Source organism: Ailuropoda melanoleuca, chromosome 8 (assembly GCF_002007445.2).
Source record: "Ailuropoda melanoleuca isolate Jingjing chromosome 8, ASM200744v2, whole genome shotgun sequence".
Classification (NCBI taxonomy): Eukaryota; Metazoa; Chordata; class Mammalia; order Carnivora; family Ursidae; genus Ailuropoda; species Ailuropoda melanoleuca.
Window position 1 is genome coordinate 128,110,794 of NC_048225.1, and position 20,012 is coordinate 128,130,805.

Here is a 20,012-nt window from a genome sequence, read left to right on the forward strand (position 1 = left end):
TTTAAAAAACAGCCAAGTTGAAAAAGTAGTAAAAATACATGTATTTCAGAGATGATATGATCCTAAATACGAAACATCCACAAGAAAGCTACCGGAGCTAATAAACTCAGCAAAGTTGCAGGGTACAAAAACAATATGCAAAAAATCAGTAGAGCTCTGCACACCTGCAATGAACAATCTCAAAAAGGAAATGAAGAAACCAATTTACAATAGCATCGAAAATAACGAAATACCTAAAAATAAAATTTAACCAACTTGTACATTGAAAACGATAAAACATTGCTGAAAAAAATTAAAGGAGGCCTAAATAAATGAAAAATACCCGTATTCCTGGATAGAAAGACAATATTGTTAAGATGTCCCAAAGCAACCTACAGATTCAACACAATCCCTATCAAAATTCCAACAATTTTTTTTTTTTGCAGCTATGGAAAAGCCTATCTGCAAATGCATATGGAATTACAAGGGACCCTGGATGGCTAAAATAATCTTGATAAAGAACAACGTTGAGGGGTGCCTGGGTGGCTCAGTCCTTAAGTGTCTGCCTTCGGCTCAGGGTGTGATCCCAGCATTCTGGGATGAAGCCCCGCATCAGGCTCCTCCGCTGGGAGCGTGCTTCTTCTTCTCCCACTCCCCCTGCTTGTGTTCCCTCTCTCGCTGGCTGTGTCTCTCTCTCTGTCAAATAAATAAGTAAAATCTAAAAATAAAAATAAAAAAAAAAGAACAACGTTAAAAGACTCACACTTCCCAACTTCAAAATTTACTACATGGCTATGATAATCAAAATGATGTGGTCCTGGCTAAGCACAGACATATTGACCAACGAAACAGAATTCAGAGTCCATAAATAAACTCATACATCTGCGACCAATAGGCTTTTTACAAAGGTACCAAGTCCACTAAATGAGGAAAGGACAGTCTCTTCAGCAAATCGCACTAGGTAAACCCAATTATCTTTCCTCGTGCAAAAGAATGAAGTCAGACCCCTACCTCACACCATACTCAAAAATTAACTCGAAATGGATTAAAACCCAAATATAAAAGCTAAAACCATAAAAAATCTAAGAAGAAAACATAGGAATAAGCCTTCATACCTTGTATTTAATGATAGATTCTTTTATAAGATTTTTTATTTTTAGGGGCTCCTGGGTGGCTCACTCCATTAACCATCTGCCTTCATCTCCAGTCATGATCCCAGGGTCCTGGGGTTGAGCTTCTCCTTCTCCCTCTGCCCCTACCCCTGCTCATGTTTGCTCTCTCTGTGTCTCTCTGTCAAATAAGTAAATAAAATCTTTTTTTAAAAAAAAAAAGTATACAGAATGAAAGAAAATATTCCCAAACCATACATCTGATAAAGGTTTGATATCCAGAACTCCTATAACAACAAAAATACAAACAACTTAATTAGAAAATGGGCAAAGGACTTGAGTAAACATTTCTCCAAAGAAAATATACAAATGGCCAATAAGCAGAAGAAAAGGTGCTCATCATCATCAGGCATTAGGGAGACACAAGTCAGAACCAGCAGGAGATACCACTTTACACTTCTTCAAATGGTTACAGTAGAAACAAACAGATTTTTAAAAACTGAAAATAACAAATGTTGGTGAGTATATGGAGAAACTGGAACCCCCTGACACTGCTGCTGGGAATGTAAAATGGTACGCCTGCTGTGGACAACAACTGGGCTGTTCCTCCAAATGTAAAATGTAGAATTGCCCTATGACCTAGCAACCCTGCTCCTAGGTATAGACCCCAAAGCACTGAAATCAGACACCCACACAAAATACTTGTAGCTAAGGTTCATTGTAGCGTTATTCACAACAGCCAAAAGGTGGAAACAACCCAAGCGTCCATCCACCGATGAACGGATAAACAAAATACGGTATAAACTTAAAATGGGGGACTTTTCAGCCCTAAAATTAAGGAAGGAAATTCTGACACACCCTACCACATGGATGAACCTTGAAGACATGATGCTACGTGAATTCGGGCCGACAAGAAAGAACAAATACCGTGCAATGCCACTGACGTGAGGCCCCTGCAGGAGTGGAATTCATAGAGGCCATAGTTGAATGGTGGGTGCCAGGGGCTGGGGGAGGAAGGAATGGGGAGTTAGTATTTAATGGGTATAGAGTTTCAGTTTGAGAAGATTTTAGAAGTTCTAGAAATCGATGGTGGTGACGGTTGCGCGATGATGTGAACCGCTCAGAGTGGTTAGAAGTACATGTAAAAGCGGCTAAAATGGTCAATTTAATGTTACGCATGTTTTACCACAATTAAAAAGACAAAACAAAACCCCAAAATCAGGTGCTTCCCTGGAAAACTAGAGGCAGGTCCAGGAAAATGTCATTACACCCAGTAAACTGCAACCCGGGTCACGCCCAGCCACACCCCGAATCTAGTTCTTCAGCCAGTAAGCCTGCACATCTACCCTCCCAGGAGCCTGTGGATTCCTCCCCCAGGCCCACCGCCTCCTTCTCTGGCTGCCTCTCTACCCAGGCCGCCCTGGGTCCCGGTACCAGGTGACTGGGCTGGGGGCGGGGCAAGGGTGGGGGAGGAATGAACAAAGGCGGTGGATACGGATAAGAGACGGGCAGAGGAGTGGCGGGAGGCCCAAAGCAGTCCTGAGAGAAGTGACGTTTTCAGGAAGGAGGAGGATGCTGACTTGGCCTGTGGAGGCTGGGGGAAGGCGCTTCTGGAAGGAGCACGGCTTACTGGGTAATGGGTCTAAGGCGGAGTGAGAACTCTAGGAGGAGAGCTTCTAGCCGATCTAATATCTGCCGGCTTGTGCTGTGTGGCCCGATGGGAGGCAGGTACAGCTAGCTCACTCTCAGGGGGAAGAGCGATTCAAACCGGCTGCGAAGGGAGGCTGCTTCCAGGCCGGTCCTGCCGAAGTGGAACTCCCTGCCCTAAATGCAGCCCGGGTTCCAGCCTTGGCTGCACCCTGACCAGCTGGGTGAAAACTTCCGCCAGCCACGTGGCCTCTCTGAGCGGGCTCTGAAGCTGCAAACTGAGGACACCACCGCATTTTAGGGGACCTAGGTGTACTTTGAATGAATCGAATAAATGTGCACCCTGTCTAATTTACAGAGCTGAGTCAAGGTTCAAAAGCGGCAAAGTGGGGGGAAAGTCTTCATAAATATTGAAGTCCGCTTAAATCCAAGGAATTATTGGGGCGCCTGGGTGGCTCAGTCGTTAAGCGTCTGCCTTCAGCTCAGGGCGTGATCCCAGGGTACTAGGATCGAGCCCCACATCAGGTTCCTCCGCTGGGAGTCTGCTTTTCCTCTCCCACTCCCCCTGCTTTTGTTCCCTCTCTCGCTGGCTGTCTCTCTCTCTGTCAAATAAATAAATAAAATCTTTTTTTAAAAAATCCAAGGAATTATTAATCTACTCCCTTTGCAAACTCCAAGTTAAGGAAATGGGGAGATGAGGGGTCAAAGGAGAGAGGATTGATATGGGAGAGGCAGTGTCCTCAAAAACTAAAGTACTCTTACTTTCTCATTCCCATCCTGGGACCTCCTAGAAGTGACCTTCGCCACGGGACTGTGTGGACCCAGCCTGGCTACGTAGGATGAGAGCCTCTGGGCTCTCCGACGCCCAACCTGAACCTCAGTGGGAAACACCAGGAAGCAGAGTAGGTCAAGGCCTCCTACACACCCGGGTCCCTGGGAGGAAAGTGCTCAGAGCCATCCCCTCCCCCAGTCACAAGAAGCCTCCAGTACTCAGGGGAGGAACACACGTCTGCAGGCAATCAGTCCCAGGTTCAAAGTCTGGTTTAAATTCTTATTAGTTGTGTGACTTGGGGTTCATTACCTAACCTCTTTGAACATCATTTTTCTCCTCCTAGAACGGAGATGATACGCATCTCATGGACTGATGCTGGCCGTGCTTCCTCATGTGGCTGAGAACGGCTCCAGCGAGCACGCACCAGGCCTGCTCCCAGCCGTGTCCCCAGACCATTAGGCCAATGTCTGCTTGGAGGTGTTGTGTTTTGTGGTCTCTTGTTACAGAGGCTAGTCCTCTAGGAGGGCTCCCTCATTCGGTCAGGTGTCCCTTTCCTTCTCCCTGCGACTCCTGAGCTTGCCCCGGTCACACCCTGATCACTGAACACCAGCAGGATCTGAGTCCTCACCTGTCTTCTCCATCACCTGGAACTTCTTGAGGACAGGAACACATCTTTGTTGTTGTCTCCCAGAGGAGAGCACAGGGTCTGCCCCAAGAAGAAACCTAGATGGGATTTATCTTGATAAGTAGAGAAATATTCCTTTTTTAAAAAAAGGTTTTTTTATTTATTCTAGAAAGAGGGAGAGAGAGCATGGGGGGGAGGGAGGAGGGGCAGAGGGAGGGGAGACTCTCAAGCAGACCGCCCACTGAGTGCAGAGCCCGACTTGGGGCTCCATCGCGTGACACCGAGATCGTGACCTGAGCCACCCAGGTGCCCCAAGGAGAGAAATATTCTAATGAAAACTCCTGGAATTGTCACCCAGCTTGGCAGCCCTGGGCCGTCTGATTCTGTCAAATGACCCTGCTTTCCCCCACAGCAGCCACACTGCTCCTCGGCAGGAAGAGCTTAAATCGAGTCTCTGCCCGCAGTATCGTTACACCAAGAAACACTTGAGGATACACACATCTCTAGTCGTCGAGGAATTTTTTTTAACACAATGCACAAAATTCCTTAATAGCATCTAATATCCAACCCATGTTCAAATTCCCTGGATTGTGTCAAAAATGTATTTTGCGATTGGCTTGTTCAAATCAGAATCCAATTCGGGTCCACACACTGCATTTGGTTGGTCTGTGTCTTAAATCATTTTTAAACAAACAGTTCCTCCTTACCCCCTTTTTTCAAGCTATTTAATTGTTGATGAAACTGGGTCTTTTGCTGCTAGGCCTGCCTGTGTTCTGGGTCTGGCTGATGGTGACCACGCGTGACGCACCCCTCCCCATTCCCTGTACATCCTGGGAACCAGCAGTTGGGTTGGAGGCGCCAAGAGAATCAGAATTCTTCCAAGACATGCACTTCCTGTTGCATCGTGTCAGGAGGCACCGAGGCCTGGTTGCCCCACCTTTAGTGGGGCCAAACTTAACGTTTTTAATGGCTGTTGATGAGTATATTGTTTTATTTTATATATATTTTTAAGTAAGCTCTATACCCAACGTGGGGCTTGAACTCACCATCCCGAGATCAAAAGTCACTTGTTCCACTGACAGAGCCAGCCAGGAGCCCCTACTGGTGAATATCTTACATTTGACTGGACTGAAGGAGACGAGAAGCCCACCCAATGATGCCAGAGACCAGGTGAAACCTAAGTAATTGAACAGGAATGTTGCTGAACCAAGAAGATGAAGAAGGGCAACCAGGTGTAGGGAACAGCGTCTGCAAAGGTGCGGCAGTGACGACGGAGAGGGCGTGGGTCTGGAAAACGTTGGGATCTACAGGTTTGGTTGACTAGCGTGAGCTGTGGGCAGCCAGAGGCTCCCAGTGTCACTGAGGTGCAGAAGCAGTTGGGGGGGGGCGGCAGGTCGGGGGGCCAGTAAGGAAGGGAGAAGAGCTCGACGCGGCCGCAGTACAAGGTGCAGGAGAGAGGGGCTGAATGGTGAGAGGCGGCCGCCGGATCTGAGGGTCTGCAGCTCCGGAGAGAGGCCAAAGCCGGCTAGGCCGCTGCAAGAGCTGGGCCCCTCACCAGTCAGTCACTCACTGACCCCCACCAGGCATCAGGAACGTACCAGTGGGCAACAGAGACAAAATGCCTGTTCCCCCAGAACTGACTTTCTAGGTGGGGCAGGAACACAGGGAACAAGCCCCGTGTAGAAAAGCTGAGCGGGAAGGACAGCAAAGCACGGGGAAGCCTGCCGTGGTCCGTGGGTGGTCCCAGAAGGCCTCACCTTGGCGGTGACTGGAAAGAAGTGAGCAGGAAGTAGGGGACGAGCCATGTGGCCAGCAGGGGCAGGGACAGAACGTTCAAGCAGTTCCCTTTCAGGCAGAGGCTTATCTCCGTTGTTTGAGAAACATGGGTGATGTAGGAAAGACAGTAGGGTTCGAAGTCCACAGCCAAGAAAGAATTCTTGAGATGTCTTTGTTGCAAAAAGGTGGTTTTATTGAGGCACGGGGACGGGACGGTGGGCAGAAAGAGCTGCACCAGGGTCACGAGGAGTGCCCCAGTATAGACTTTCAAGTCGGGAGGGGGTCAGTGAGAGCACAAGCCTCCCAGGTGTTTCAGAAACAAGGTTTCCAGGCCCCCGAGGGGGCGAGCTATTGTTAGGAAAAACTCAGTGTTAGTTAGTAAAAACTCAGTGTGAGACCCTTCGGGTGAACATCAGTGGGTCATAGCTTGGGGATGATTGCCAACAGATATCTTGGGGGGTGGGGATAGAGGAAGTTTCCAAAGGAAGCTCTGTTATGTTACAGTAGCCTCACAGGGTCTTGGGGGTTGGGCGAAGGTTGCCTTTTGCCCTTAGCAAAGTTCAGCTTGAGGCCCCTCGGCCTGTTTCAAAGACTTGTCACTGGGCTGTGGGCAGTAAGGACAGTTAATTTTTCTTCTGCCTTTGTTTCCCACATGATGGGAGCCAGTGCGACGGGATTAATGCGGGGGTGGGGGACTGGGAAGAAGCAGGGCCTCGTAAGGCCTGTAGCCTGCGCTCTGCGTGAGGTGAGACCATTGGTGGATATCGAGCCGCGCGCCAGGTTTGCACCCTCTACCCCCCTCTCCAGACCCCTGTCCCCTTGTGAAGCTCTCCCACCGTCCCTCTTCTCACTAGGGTGGAGCTGCCTGCCCTCCCAGGCGACCCAGAGCTTTGTGGAGTGCGGCAGGCCTTCATGGAAGGCTCCCCGGATCCACACAGCTGTCCACGGCAGCACCGTTCACTGCAGCCGAAAGGGGGTGACACCCAGGGCGTCCGTTCCCAGACAGAGGGATAATCAAGGTGTGGCCTGGATACAAGGGAGCATTATTTAGCCTCAAAAAGGAAGGAAGTTTGGAGACAGGCTACAGTATGGATGAGACTTGGAAACATGGTGAGTGAAATAAGCCAGTCACAAAAGGACAGTGGGAAATTCCACTTCTAGGAGGTCCCTAGAGACAGCAAATCCATAGACACAGAAAGTAGAATGGAAGTCACAAGGGACTGGGCGAGATGGGAACAGGGAGTTAGTGTTTAATGGGGACAGAATTTCTGTTTGAGTTGGTGAGAACAATTTTGGAAATAGTATTGCTGGTCGCCCAACACTGTGAATGTACTCGATGCCACTGAATTGTGCGCCTAAAAATGGTTCAATGGTCAGTTTTCAATATATATATATAATGTATATATTAAGATTTTATTTATTTATTTATTTGACAGAGGCAGAGACAGAGAGAGCACAAGCAGGAAGAGCTACAGAGGGAGAAGGGGAAGCAGGCTCCCCACTCAGTGGGGCTGGACCCCAGGACCCTGGGATCACGACCTGAGCCCAAGGCAGACGCCCCACCAACTGAGTCGCCCAGGCGCTCCATCTTATGTATATTTTACCACAATTTTCAAAAAAAAAACAAAAGAGACTTGGGCCTCAACTATGGGCAGTTTCCTCCCCTGCAAGTGAGAGGTCCCACGGTGCATTTCAGGCAGTCTGTTACAATCCTTGCACAAAAGCAAGGTCTTCCCTTCTGATGCAAGGACCCCAAGCTCTAGAATCCGCGGGGGCACAGAATGCCCTGTTCAGTACCCTGCTACCACCTGCATAACAAGGGAAGCCCCCGAGGTGCCTGCGGCCTCGTTCAGTACAGCATGTGCCCCTTGGTCTCTGGGTTGTGAGTTTGAGCCCCACATTGGACACAGAGATTACTAAAAAAATAATAATGAATTGGGGCGCCTGGGTGGCTCAGTCCTTTAAGCGTCTCACTTCTGCTCAGGTCATGATCTCCGGGTCCTCGGACGGAGCCCCAGGTCAGGCTCTCCCCGCAACGGGGAGTCTGCTTGTCCTTCTCCCTCTGCCCCTCCCCCTGCTCGGCTCTCTCTCTCTCTTAAATAAATAAATAAATAAATAAATAAATAAAGTCTTTAAAAATAATAAAAATAAAATGTTCCTATATTTCAAGAAAAGGGGGATACATATTGTTTGTAACTGCATCGTCTATTTCTGAGAGAAGACGCAGAAAATTCTGGTAGAATCGGGGGGTGGGGGTGGGGCGGGGAACATGAGTGGCCGGAACAGGATGGGGTCAGGAAGGGAGAAACTCTTCACTTTTACCCTGGACCTCTGCGTTTTGTATATTGCGCAAGTGTCTACGCAAATAAACGTAAATACAGTTGAACAAATTCTCGGGAGCTGCTGGAGACTCAGACGCAGGGCCCACCCCCGGACTGGGCTGCGGGCGGTCGCAGGCGAGTGGCCAGGCGCACGCCCACCGCACCCCCGGAACCGCAGGCCCCTCGGGGGGCCTCGGGAAGCTGGTGGGTCTCGGCCCTCAGGGGCGGGAGCGGCCCCGGGCGGCTCTCTGGCGCCCCCCGCAGACCGGCCGCCGCCGTGCGTGCGGAGGGAAGCGGCCTCCAGCGGCCGCGCAGGTGCCAGCTGGCGTGCACGTGTGAGAGCGGGAGCGCGTGTGTGTCCCGGGAGGGCGCGCGCGCGCGCGCGTGTGCCGGCACTGGCCGGTCCCTCTGCTTCACTCCCTGCAGCTCTGGTGCGGCCTCCTCTGCGAGAGCCCCCGGGACCTCCTCCGTCACCAGCAACCTTCCACCCCGGTCCCCGCTGCGTCCCGAACGCGCACTTCACTAACCCCAAGTGCCAGCATTCCTGTCTCTCCCCCGTCGGGCGCGGGCCTGACGCTCAGAATCCCGCGTGGGGCAGGGCACGTGCTGAGAACACGTCCACGCTCGAGTCTGCGTGTGCTTGACGCCATGTGAGCAGCACTGTGCGCGTCTGAGGCTGTGGCAGTGTGCTCGCCGGCTGGGGAGGGCTCTTACAGCCAAAGCTGATGCTTGGATCCCGCGGGCCTGCCGTCCTTCAGGCTTTGTCACCCACGGGCCTCCTGCCCAGGGCTGCCTGACCCTGGGACAAAGTGCAGAACACCTCTCACGTGGTGTGGTCACTGTGGACCCAGGATCAGTACTTTTCCTCTTTGACTTCATTTCAGGTCAAAGCTTTTGGACAGGACAGGGGATGCTTTGGGCACCAACCCTTTCTCCTGGTAGCTACTTGGGGCTTGGATCTCTGGGATTCTGGTGCTCCCAAGCGGTCTTTGAGTGAGATCGAAATCACCAGGCCAACCTTAAACAACCCATGTCCCTCCCCACCCCCCAAGCACAAGACCTAATTCCCCAATCCGTAAAGTCTGTTATGTTCCCTCTGGTTACATCTTCCAACCATCTTTATTTGTTCTGTCTTCTATAAACAGAGCCTAGGATCCCGCGCTCATTCCTCCTTGTCAGTCCTTCCTGCTATCCAACCTCTTTCTGTTCCACTCAGAGGCTGAGGGAAGGGATGGAGTTCAGTGGCTGCAGCTCGGCCTCTGCTGCCACACTGAGTCTGAATCCCAGCCCTGCTGCCGACAAGACTTTTAGCCCCAGACAACGTGTATCCGGCAGGGTTCCATCGGGAACCAAGGGCTCTCTCAAATCAGATAAACTGGGGAATGTTTCTAACAGGATTATATCCAAAGGTGTGCTGCTAAACCACGAGGGATACACCCTTACCCCAGATCTAGTCACGGTGTGACAGTGGGCTTAGTATCACCTTCAGGGGCCCAAGGGATGGGGACAGAATGGGTCCTCGAATCTGAAGAGGGCCCCTGGCAGGAGCTGTGACCTCCAGCAACCTTGCAGGAAGAAGGGGAGGGAAAATGCCCGGCCTTCCTCTCCTCTCTCTCATCTCCCATTGGTGCCCCTTTCCAGCTGCCAAGCCTGGCAGAAGCCATGGGCAAGGTCTTCAGCCTCCCAGCCCCAGAGAGGACAAGGGTAGAGAAAGGATCTGGAACGGCAGAAGATGCCTAGCCCACCCTGCTAGCCTCGACTCCCTCGCTGTCAAGCAGGCTCTCAAGCCTACCTTCCTTCTCAGTTGTCATGGTGATAAGGCAGCTGCACAGGAGAGGAGGAACGCGGTCCCAGCACACCATAACTGCTCAGGGAACAGGTCCTACTGTCTGCCTATTGATTTGAATGGTTAATTGGCATCTTGAATGGAGCGTGTCTAAAACTGAAACCTTGCGTGTTTCCCCTGCAAACCTTTTACTCCACTAGTCTCAGTAAATGGCACTACCATCTACCCAGCTGCTCACACCAGACCTGTCAGCGCCTTCCTCAAGGCATGGAAGCCTCCCGCTCCCCGCATCTGTCCCTCCACCCTGTGTGCCCTTCTCCAGAGACACCTCAGACCTGTCTCCCTCTCGCCATCTCCACTACTGCTGTTAGTCCGTCGCCTCGTGCCGGGATCTCTCCTAAAACCTCTGGCCTCGCTGCTACTCTGAAATCTCTACCGGGCAGTCGGAGGGAGCGAGAGCACGTGCTGCGTGGTGTCGCTCCACTGTGTAAACCCGGTGCCCTCCGCGTCCCTGCTTCCCTCTCCAGTCTCACAGGCACCCGCCCCCTCCTCCCTGCACAAGTGCCTCTCCGCTCCAGGCCCCCGTCTCAGTGCAGCCTTCTCTCTCTGTAGCACCAGGCCTTTTCCTTCTTCAGACACTCCACAGGTATTCTTTCTAATCCCACAGAAAACTTGCTTCAAATTGTCCCCACTAGTTTCTTCTCATCCTTCCAATCTCAGCTTGAATATGACCACACTCCAGAGAGGTCTTATCAAACCAGCCCATCTGAACCACACGTCTCTTCTCCCTGTTGACGCTGCTGTTCTGGTACCCTGATCAGTTCCTTAAGAGCACTTACAAAGTTTGTGCTTGTCGGGCACCTGGGTGGCTCAGTCGGTTAAGCATCCCACTCTTGATTTCGGCTCAGGTCATGGTCTCAGGGCTGTGAGATCTGGGCCCTACTTCCAGCTCTGGGCTCAGCAGGGAGCCTGCTTGAGATTCTCTCTCTTCCTCTGCCCCCTCCCCACACACGTGTGCACACTCTCTCTCTTAAAAAAAGAAAACCTTTAAAAAAACACAAAGTTTGTGGTTGTATTCATTTTTTGGTGCTTGTTTTATTTAATTTTACTTTTATTTTTTAAAATTTTTTGTCATCTCTACTCCCAACATGGGGCTTGAACTCAGGACCCTGAAATCAAGAGTCACACGCTCTTCCAACTGAGCCAGCCAGGAGCCCCTTGGTGCTTGTTTATTGTCTGTGTCCCCATACTGTAAATCCCATAGAAGGGCAAAGACCCTGTCTGTTTTGCTCACCATTGTATCCTTGGGACCTGGCACAGAGTAGATATTCAGTAAATATTGGCCAATGAGCAAATGGTGGCCAGTGTTATGGTAACAGTGATGCTGTCAGAGCCCTTCCAGAGAATCACACCACACTGTCGCAGTGCTCCCCACCCCCTTTCTTCAGGCTCCAGTCCTTACCATAAACCCACCTCCTTCCTAGATTCATCTAGAACTAACTTCAGTAAAGTACAAAGGAAAAGCGACCCGGTTATCACCAAAATCCCTATTCAGGTTGATGACAGCATGAATGAATTGGAAACTTATCAGGAAAAGTGGATGAGAGAGGGGGGATGCCAGAAGATGGGGCAGAGAGACAGCACGTCTGGGGGCGGGACTCTGTGTGGGGACAGGGGCAGCCAGCTGGGTGTGCCCCTTTTCTTTTCTCTGTCTCCCTTAGATAAGACCAGCAGTTCTGTCCTCCTCTCTCCCTGTCTCCACAGCCTCTCACTTTGTAAGCATGTCCAGCCAGGAGAGCATACAAGCCCAGGAGCTTTGGTCAAGGATCTCTAAGTCCCAAAGGGACTTAGCAAAGTCCATCCTGATTGGGGCTCCAGGAGGTAAGGAAAGGGGAAGCCACTGAATAGAGTGGGGAGTGAGGGTGGAAATCAGGAGTGGGGGTGGAGATACAAATGACTGACATCTGCTGCTAGCCGAGAGGGCCTTGGCGGGGGGGATCTCTGTTCACTGGAGTCTCCTCTGTGTTCAGTTTTGGGCCCTGGTCCGAGCCTCTCTCCCAGCCTCCGTAGGCAGGGGTCCTGCAGCATGGGAGCCACGGGGCACTCCCGTGTTGCCTGGACTTTGGCCCCTGGTGGTGACACTTTAACCAGCATGCCCAACTCCTCCCTTGGCCCGCGTGCCTCTGACAACCTGACAGCGTGGAGCAGACCCCCAGAGACAGGCAGGCGCTCGGGGGCATGGAGGGTACGGCTGGGAGTGGGGCTCCTCTGGGCTGGGATGGGTCAAGCTATAGGGACCCTAGGACCGGAGCAGCATTGAAGGGACTGGGGAAACTCAGAGGAGGGCGTTGGGAAGCCAGCCTATGGGAAGGAAGAGAACAGGGAGCTTAGGAAAGGGGACTGGGTGATTCCAGATCATGAGCAGTCACTGTGGACTAGATATGATGAATGGCTGAGGCTGAGGAAAGTCAGCAGCTGCAGGGCAGGAAGTCGGGGTTCTGAAGGCTCAGAGAGCTGGAAGGTCAAGAACTGGAGCCTAGAGTCGGCCAGGCCTGGATGCGAATTCCATCTCTAGGATAGCGTCTGTGTAGCGCCCAGCTTCTAAGAAGGGCTCAGTGAAACCTGACGAGGACAGAGGGGACATGGGGTGTGCTGAGGTGAAGGGTGGGGGGTTGCGGCAGCTGCCCACGCAGCCCTCTTCCACTGCAGGGCCGGCGGGGTACCTGAGGCGGGCCAGCGTGGCCCAGCTGACCCACGAGCTGGGCACGGCCTTCCTCCAGCGGCAGCAGCTGTCGGCTGCTATGGCAGACAGCTTCCTGGAGCACCTGTGCCTCCTGGACATCGACTCGGAGCCCGTGGCCGCCCGCAGTACCAGCATCATTGCCACCATCGGTGAGCGTCCCCCCACCCCAGCTTCACAGGACCTCTTGAGTGTTTCTCCAGATGCTTCCCCACCTGGTGTCTCCTCTGAGACCTCTCCATGTTTGACAGAGTCATCCATTCAAACAAATACTTGCTGAGCATTTGGTAGCCAAGGTTTTGGGCCCCGGGAGTCAATCAGTACGTAAACAAAGATCTCCGCCCTAGGAGGGCTGACCATCTAGCTGGGCGAGACAATAAATACTAAGCATACTAACTTAAAAATAAATAGATTATTTAGTATGTGAGAAAGTGGTAGGAACTATGGAAACAAGGAACACGGAGCATAGTAAGGGGTGTTGGGGGCTCAAGGGCAGGAGGCAGGCTGCAGTCCCAGGTGGAGATTGGGGAGCCATTGTTCACAAAATTACATCTGAGCAAAGGTGTGAAGGAGATGAGAGGAAGCTGTGCTCATGGGGGCGGGGGGGGGGCGGCAGAGTTCCAGGCAAGGGAGCAGCCAGTGCAAAGGCCCCCCAGTCAAGGAGGCTGGAATGGTTAGAAACCATCAGGAAGGAAGAGTTGCAAAATGAAGACATTGTAGGGGAGGAAGAGATCATGTAGGGCTTAGGGGCCATTCTTAGAGTTCGAGTTCAGTTTTCCTCCAAGAGACGTGGGAGAGGGCTGCAGAGTGCCAGGGGGAGGGTGACTCGCTCTTCCTTATGCTGCAACAGACCGCCCGGCTGTACTGAAGAGGTTGGGGGTGGCCGTGGGGGCAAGAGCAGAAGCCGCTCCTGCGACATTTCTGGCTCACACCAGGTGGGGGCAGTGGTGGTGGTCAGACGCGACCAGATCCTGAGCGCATTTGGAAGATGGAGTCGACAGGATTTCCAGATGGGCTGGACATGGGGAGGGGCTGAGGGTGAAAAGAGTCATAGAGGAGTCCAAGGCTTTTGGCGTGAGGCACTAGAAGGATGCATATCAACTGAGCAGCAAAGACCTTGGAACAGAGGTTTTGCAGGGAGGAGACCAGGAGTTGGGCGTCGTGCATGCTGAGTTCAGCTGCGCAGAGGCAATCTGATACACAAGTCTGGGTTTGGGGCAGAGGTCTGAATTGGAAATACAAACGTGGGAGTCGTCAGCATGTAGACAGTGTTTAAAGCCAAGAGACTCGGTGAGACCACCAAGGGAGTGAAGGGAAAATGACAGAGAAGAGAATGAGGCATCTATTGTCAAGGGGAGGAAGCAAGGGCTGAGAACTAGCGGCCAGTGGGGTGGGAGGGGACAGGAGAGGTGGCGTGTCCTGGCGGCCATGTGAGGAAGGTGCGTCAAGGACGCGGGTCCAACGCTGCCGACCGACCAGTGGGATGAGCACGATTTAGCAACGACACGGAGGCTCTTGGCGACCCTGGCAGGAAGAGATGCAGTAGAGAGGCGGGGCCGGAGTGAGAGCTAGGGAGAAGAGGGGCAGGAAGGAGAACCGGAGGCAGCGAGCAGAGAGCCCTCGCAATGGGTGCTGCTGCAAAGGAGAGCGAAGCAGCAGGACTGCAGCTGGAGGGACGCTGGGGCTTAGAGAATTTCTTTGATGATGAAAGAGAGCAGCAGGGTTACGTGCTGATACGCTCCAACAAAAAGGAACACATTGATGTCACAGGGGGCTGAATCTGTCTTGGAGCAGCTGAGGAAGGGACCTCGTGCCCACGTGCAAACTGGCTTTGGAAAGGGGCTCTCAGTTACGCAGCTGCCTGGCCAGCAAAGCAGGGGTGCGGGGAGATCGCCTCTCTGTCGGTATGAGGCCTCTCAGCTCTAAGGGCCCAGACGGACCCCAAATGACCTCACCTGGCACGTTATCTCGTGCCGTACCCCTCATGCGCCGGGGGACCCCCACTCTGCAGCAGTTACATCACTGCCAACACAGTTGTCTCAAGCCTGGCTCAGGACGCTCCCCTCCAAGACCCCCACGGTGCCCCCCCACCAAGGAAGCAGGTGTTGGCTGACCTGTGAGCAGAGAGGTTGCGTCAGGGAATAAAGGTCAGGCGGCTGGGCTGCTGTGGCGTGGGGCGGCTCTGCGGGTGGCGATGGGTTTGGCAAGAAGGTTGTCTGAGCGGGATCTCTGCTTCCAGGGCCGGCTTCTCACTCGGTGGAGCGCCTCAAGGAGATGATCAAAGCGGGGATGAACATTGCGCGCCTCAACTTCTCGCACGGCTCCCACGAGGTTTGGGTCGGAGCCAAGGGGAGGGGGCGGAGCTAAAGCTTGCCGGGGGTGGGGGTGGGGGTAGGGCTGGCTACCTTCCCCTGAAATCGCTGCCGCTTGTCCCCAGTACCACGCTCAGTCCATCGCCAACATCCGGGAGGCGGTGGAGAGCTTTGCAACTTCTCCCCTCGGCTACCGACCCGTGGCCATCGCCCTGGACACCAAGGGACCGGAGATACGCACCGGAGTCCTGCAGGGGGTGAGAGGCGGGCCTCGCGCCGCGGGCTTCCCCAGGCAGCCCCCGCTGTGCGAGGGGCGGGGCCGAGGCCGCGGGGGCGGGGCCCGGGAGGGTGTGGCAAGAGGCGGGTCTCAAGGCCACTCTGGCCCCGCCCCTAGGGCCCGGAGGCCGAGGTGGAGCTAGTGAAGGGCTCCCGGGTGCTGGTGACCGTGGACCCGGCGTTCCGGACAAGAGGGAACGCGAACACCGTGTGGGTGGACTACCCCAATATCGTGAAGGTCGTGCCGGTGGGGGGCCGCATCTACATAGACGACGGGCTCATCTCCCTCCAGGTCAAGAAAATCGGTGCGGATGAGCCCCCGCCCCAGCGGAGCGGGAAGGCAGGGCTCACTCCCTTCCCTTGGCCCCCTCGCCCCGTAGACCCGCCGCCCCCACCCCTGGCCAGCGCCCTTCCTCACCCGCCCCGGGAGCCCCCGGTGTCCAGACTTGTGGGCCCCACCCAGGTTGGGGCTGGACTGCCGGGTTCGTCTCTTCTTGCGCGCCCACGGTGCCTGTTTGGTGCGCAGGCCTGGCCAAGGGTGGACAGACACTAGGAGGGTCCTGGAGGCCCAAGACCCGAGCTCGCTCTCCGTGACTATGCCCCCTGTTCACCCCTGACCTGCGCTGGCTCTTTCCGTGCCTGCAGGCCCGGAGGGGCTGGAGACCCAAGTGGAGAACGGAGGCCTCCTGGGCAGCCGGAAGGGCGTGAACTTACCAGGCGCTGAGGTGGACTTGCCCGGGCTGTCCGAGCAAGACGTCCTGGACTTGCGCTTCGGGGTGCAGCATAATGTGGACATCGTCTTTGCCTCCTTCGTGCGGAAAGCCAGTGACGTGGCTACCATCCGGGCTGCTCTGGGGCCTGAAGGACGAAACATCAAGATCATTAGCAAAATCGAGAACCACGAAGGCGTGAAGAAGTGAGGCTTGGTTTTTGTCCCCATCAGGCCCTAGCCGTCCCCATCACCCTCCTGTTCTCCAGCCTGCCTCTCCCTGGAATCTCCTGGTTCTTCCCCAGCCCTGACTCCCCCAACCGCCCAGGTTTGATGAAATCCTGGAGGTGAGCGATGGCATCATGGTGGCACGGGGCGACCTGGGCATCGAGATCCCAGCCGAGAAGGTTTTCCTGGCCCAGAAGATGATGATCGGACGGTGCAACTTGGCGGGCAAGCCCGTCGTCTGCGCCACACAGGTCTGGAGTGAGCCCTCGGGCCCCCGGCATTCTCTGGGTTTTGGGGACGCCTGAGGGTGGATACCCACACCTTAGGTCTGTAGCACATTTTGCTGTCTGGTGTTTGATCCTCAAACAACGAAGTTGGGAAGAGATTCTGTGAGCCCCATTTTCAGATGAGGAAACCAAGTCGTCAGAATCACGTAGTTTGTGACTGTGACCCTGGCTTTCGGGGCCCTCTGAGAGCGACAGAGAAGTAGCTCAGGCAGGGTTCCCAGTCAGAGTGGGAGTCTGACAGCCCTGACGGCCCGATGTCCGGTGTGCCCCAGATGCTGGAGAGCATGATCACAAAGCCGCGGCCGACCCGGGCAGAGACGAGTGACGTAGCCAACGCCGTGCTGGATGGAGCCGACTGCATCATGCTGTCGGGGGAAACTGCCAAGGGCCGATTTCCCGTGGAGGCAGTGAAGATGCAGCACGCGGTAGGGGCTCCGAAGCCAGAACACCGAGCCCCTTCCCGCTGCGGTGCCCCCGCCCCCGCCTGACCGCCCAGTGCTTGCAGATCGCCCGGGAGGCGGAGGCTGCTGTGTACCACCGGCAGCTGTTTGAGGAACTGCGCCGGGCAGCGCCCCTGAGCCGCGATCCCACTGAGGTCACTGCCATAGGTGCGGTGGAGGCCGCCTTCAAGTGCTGTGCTGCTGCCATCATCGTGCTGACCACGACTGGCCGGTGAGGGGACACTGGCCAGGCAGGACGGAGCTTTGGGCCGGGGCGGGCTGGGATGGGCCCCAGGCTGGCCGGTGAGGGGACACTGGCCAGGCAGGACGGAGCTTTGGGCCGGGGCGGGCTGGGATGAGCGCCAGGCTTGGGTTTTGTCTTGACGTCAGAGATGAAGAGTATCGTTCTGTGGCAAGAGGAGAGGTGGCTGGAGGCCAGGAGAGATGGATCTTGGAGCTGTGAGCTCCAGGGGCTTGGAAGGGAAGGTGACATCACTGGACACGTAGGTTTCCAGGACACTTTAGGGCCCCTGCTTTTAACCCACAAAGCCTTACCATGCTGAGGTGTTGCAGAAGGGCCCAGAAGGCCTTAGTTCTAAGTCTTTGCTCTGAAATCAGCTATGATGCCTCGGGTAAGTCACCCAGGCCCTACTGACCTCCGTTTTCTTGTGGGGTTGTGAGGACTAAAAGAGACACTTGTGAGTGAAGTGCTACATGTAGGTACATTCCCAGGAGGGTTTTATGCCTCTGAAGAAGTTTCTTATCTGCTTTGATCTACCCTTCCTCCTCTCTGATCATCTTTGTGTCACAAGAAGGGTAGGCATTCTTATGCCCATTTTACAGGTGAGAAACACAAGGCCCAGGGAAATATGATGACTCACCCAGGGCCACACAGCTTGTTTGTGACACCCGGGACCAGAACCCAAACCCTCGTTTCCTGACTCAACACTCTGTCGCTGTTCTGAGACCTTCTCCATCTCCTTCAGCTCAGCACAGCTGCTGTCTCGGTACCGACCTCGGGCAGCAGTCATTGCTGTCACCCGCTCTGCCCAGGCTGCTCGGCAGGCCCACCTGTGCCGAGGGGTCTTCCCTTTGCTCTACAGTGAAACTCCAGAGGCCATCTGGGCAGACGACGTGGATCGCCGGGTCCAATTTGGCATTGAAAGCGGTGAGCCACCTACATTTCCTCCCACCCGGCCCTGGGTCTGCGCCATCAGTCCCCCGACCTCAACTTCCACACCCACTCAGAGGGCCTTGCCTCTCTCCTCTGGTCCCAGAGTTTCTCTGAGAGGTTTACTAAGACACAGGGATATTTTGGCCTCCAGGGGCGGGGGGACATGCCGAGGAGGAGGGCAGTGGGAGCGAGGTCCACCCAGCTACTGCCCGCACCAGGTGGCCAGAGCTGGGTGGGACGTAAGGAGTAAGAGGTGAGAGTCCAAGAGGGACCCAGTCCCCCCCAGCTGGAACTAAAATCTGATTGACTGTGATCACACCCCACCCCTCCCTTTCAGCATGGCAGCACAGGCAGACAGCCACCCTGAACGCACCTGCAGCTCTAACAGACTGCTGCGGTCGCGCTCCGTGCAGTTCGCCTCAGGCCCCTCCAGCTGCCCTGGAGGAGATGGAGGGCAGTGTATGGTTCTCGTGACAGGGCTGGCCTGTGTCCCTCAATGGCTGACTGTCATCTTCTCCCCGCACCCCTGCCAGGAAAGCTCCGTGGCTTCCTCCGCGTGGGGGACCTGGTGATCGTGGTGACAGGCTGGCGACCTGGCTCTGGCTACACCAACATCATGCGAGTGCTGAGCGTCTCCTGAGACACCACGCCCTGCTGACCCAGCCCGACCCGGACCCCACTCCCTCCACCCCACCGTCCCCCTGTGGTCCCACAGCTGTCTTCTCTGTTCTGGGCCCTCCAGGCTGAGGCCACATCTGCCGTCTAGCCCCGTTCCAGGGCACCTCTGCCCCTCTCCCTTTCACAAAGGCCCCGAAGGTCTGTATCCAGCTAAGCACTGGCCATCTGGCAGCACCAATCCTATGTCCCCTGTGCCCAGTGCTCTCAGCTGGGCCCTAAGATGCTCTGAGCCCCTAATCCTAGCTTAGCTGGTTAATTCGATTCCCCTGGGCTTCCTGTACCTGGGGGGTGGGGGGTGGGGGGAACAGGGCAGTCTCCACAAAATCACTACCTGTGCAGTCTGATACTCTCTGGTGGCCCTCGTGACGCTCTGGGCATCTCCCGAGGCGAGCACCACCTCTTCCTTCGTTGTGAGGGACAGTGACATCAAAGCACCACTCTTTTGGAGAATCGAGGCGGGATGAGCGCCGGGGAGCCCTGAGAGCTGGGGGGCTCATGTTGTCACTGTCTTCACAACCTCTGTTGGGTTGGCAGGCCTCTCCCTGGCTGCTCTCATGCCCACCCATGCCCTGCTGGGTCAGAGGCCCAGCTGCCTCCTCCTGCACCCAGAAACTCCTTCTTGTCCGTGTGTTCCCCCACACAAACCAGGAGCCAAAACAAGTAGCTCTGTTTTCCTTTTAAACCCAGCTGTCTGGGAGCAGTTATAAAACCCCAGGACACTTAACTCAAGAAGAAGGATTTAGGGTCCTGGCCCCACATTCTCTGATACTGTAGAGGGGGCGTGGGGACAGAGCGGGGCGAGGGATTTCTCCCATCCCCGAGAAGGCAGAGGTAGTGGCGAGCCTGCCCTTCCCCAGGCTTGGATACCTCGGGTCCTCCCCTTACTCTTGCAGCAGCAGTAACCTTGGGCGGAGCAAAACCCCTAAAAGTAGCAAGAGTCCTCCTCCCCGCTTGGGTAGCCCTTCCCGCCGCACCCTAGGTAGGGAGAGGGATCAGTATTGCTGCCTGCTGATGGAGCGGAGCGAAGACCACAGGAGCCGGCATGGAGGGCCCTGGTCCTTCCTCTCTCCGTACAAGGAGAGGTGGGGAGGGGTGGATAAAGGAACGGCTGAATAAAATCAATTAATAATAAAACTAGCAAATGAATAAATAC

The 20,012-nt window shown here is 54.7% G+C and overlaps 1 protein-coding gene and 1 long non-coding RNA gene across 3 annotated transcripts; one reads left to right on the top strand and one right to left on the bottom strand.

Moving 5' to 3' along the window:
* Positions 1-638: 638 nt before the first annotated feature.
* LOC105241625 lies at positions 639-15,300 on the bottom strand. Its single transcript, XR_004627465.1, has 4 exons — positions 15,161-15,300; positions 14,870-15,020; positions 1,095-1,269; positions 639-697 (listed from the first exon to the last, which is right to left on the bottom strand). It is a non-coding gene; the product is annotated as an uncharacterized LOC105241625 (long non-coding RNA).
* Positions 11,750-20,007, top strand: PKLR (pyruvate kinase L/R). Of its 2 annotated transcripts, none has more exons than XM_034667489.1 (11): positions 11,750-11,896; positions 12,725-12,907; positions 14,995-15,086; positions 15,193-15,324; positions 15,462-15,648; positions 15,989-16,259; positions 16,381-16,531; positions 16,840-16,992; positions 17,073-17,239; positions 17,994-18,175; positions 18,715-20,007. In XM_034667489.1, exons 1-11 carry the CDS (start codon positions 11,797-11,799, stop codon positions 18,819-18,821), a joined length of 1,725 nt encoding a protein of 574 aa, XP_034523380.1. In that variant the 5' UTR covers positions 11,750-11,796; the 3' UTR covers positions 18,822-20,007. The 2 variants fall into 2 exon arrangements, with proteins under 2 accessions (XP_034523380.1, XP_034523381.1); XM_034667490.1 differs by lacking the exon at positions 11,750-11,896 and adding an exon at positions 11,908-12,260 and having other exon boundaries at positions 18,715-20,006.
* Positions 20,008-20,012: the final 5 nt, after the last annotated feature.

Excerpts from the sequence above, each read along its gene's own strand:
- PKLR (XM_034667489.1), top strand. The coding sequence starts at position 11,797 with ATGTCCAGCCAGGAGAGCATACAAGCCCAGGAGCTTTGGTCAAGGATC. Across the intron at positions 11,897-12,724 it reads CCTGATTGGGGCTCCAGGAG|GGCCGGCGGGGTACCTGAGG; the intron begins GTAAGGAAAGGG and ends CTTCCACTGCAG. Across the intron at positions 18,176-18,714 it reads CCAATTTGGCATTGAAAGCG|GAAAGCTCCGTGGCTTCCTC; the intron begins GTGAGCCACCTA and ends CACCCCTGCCAG.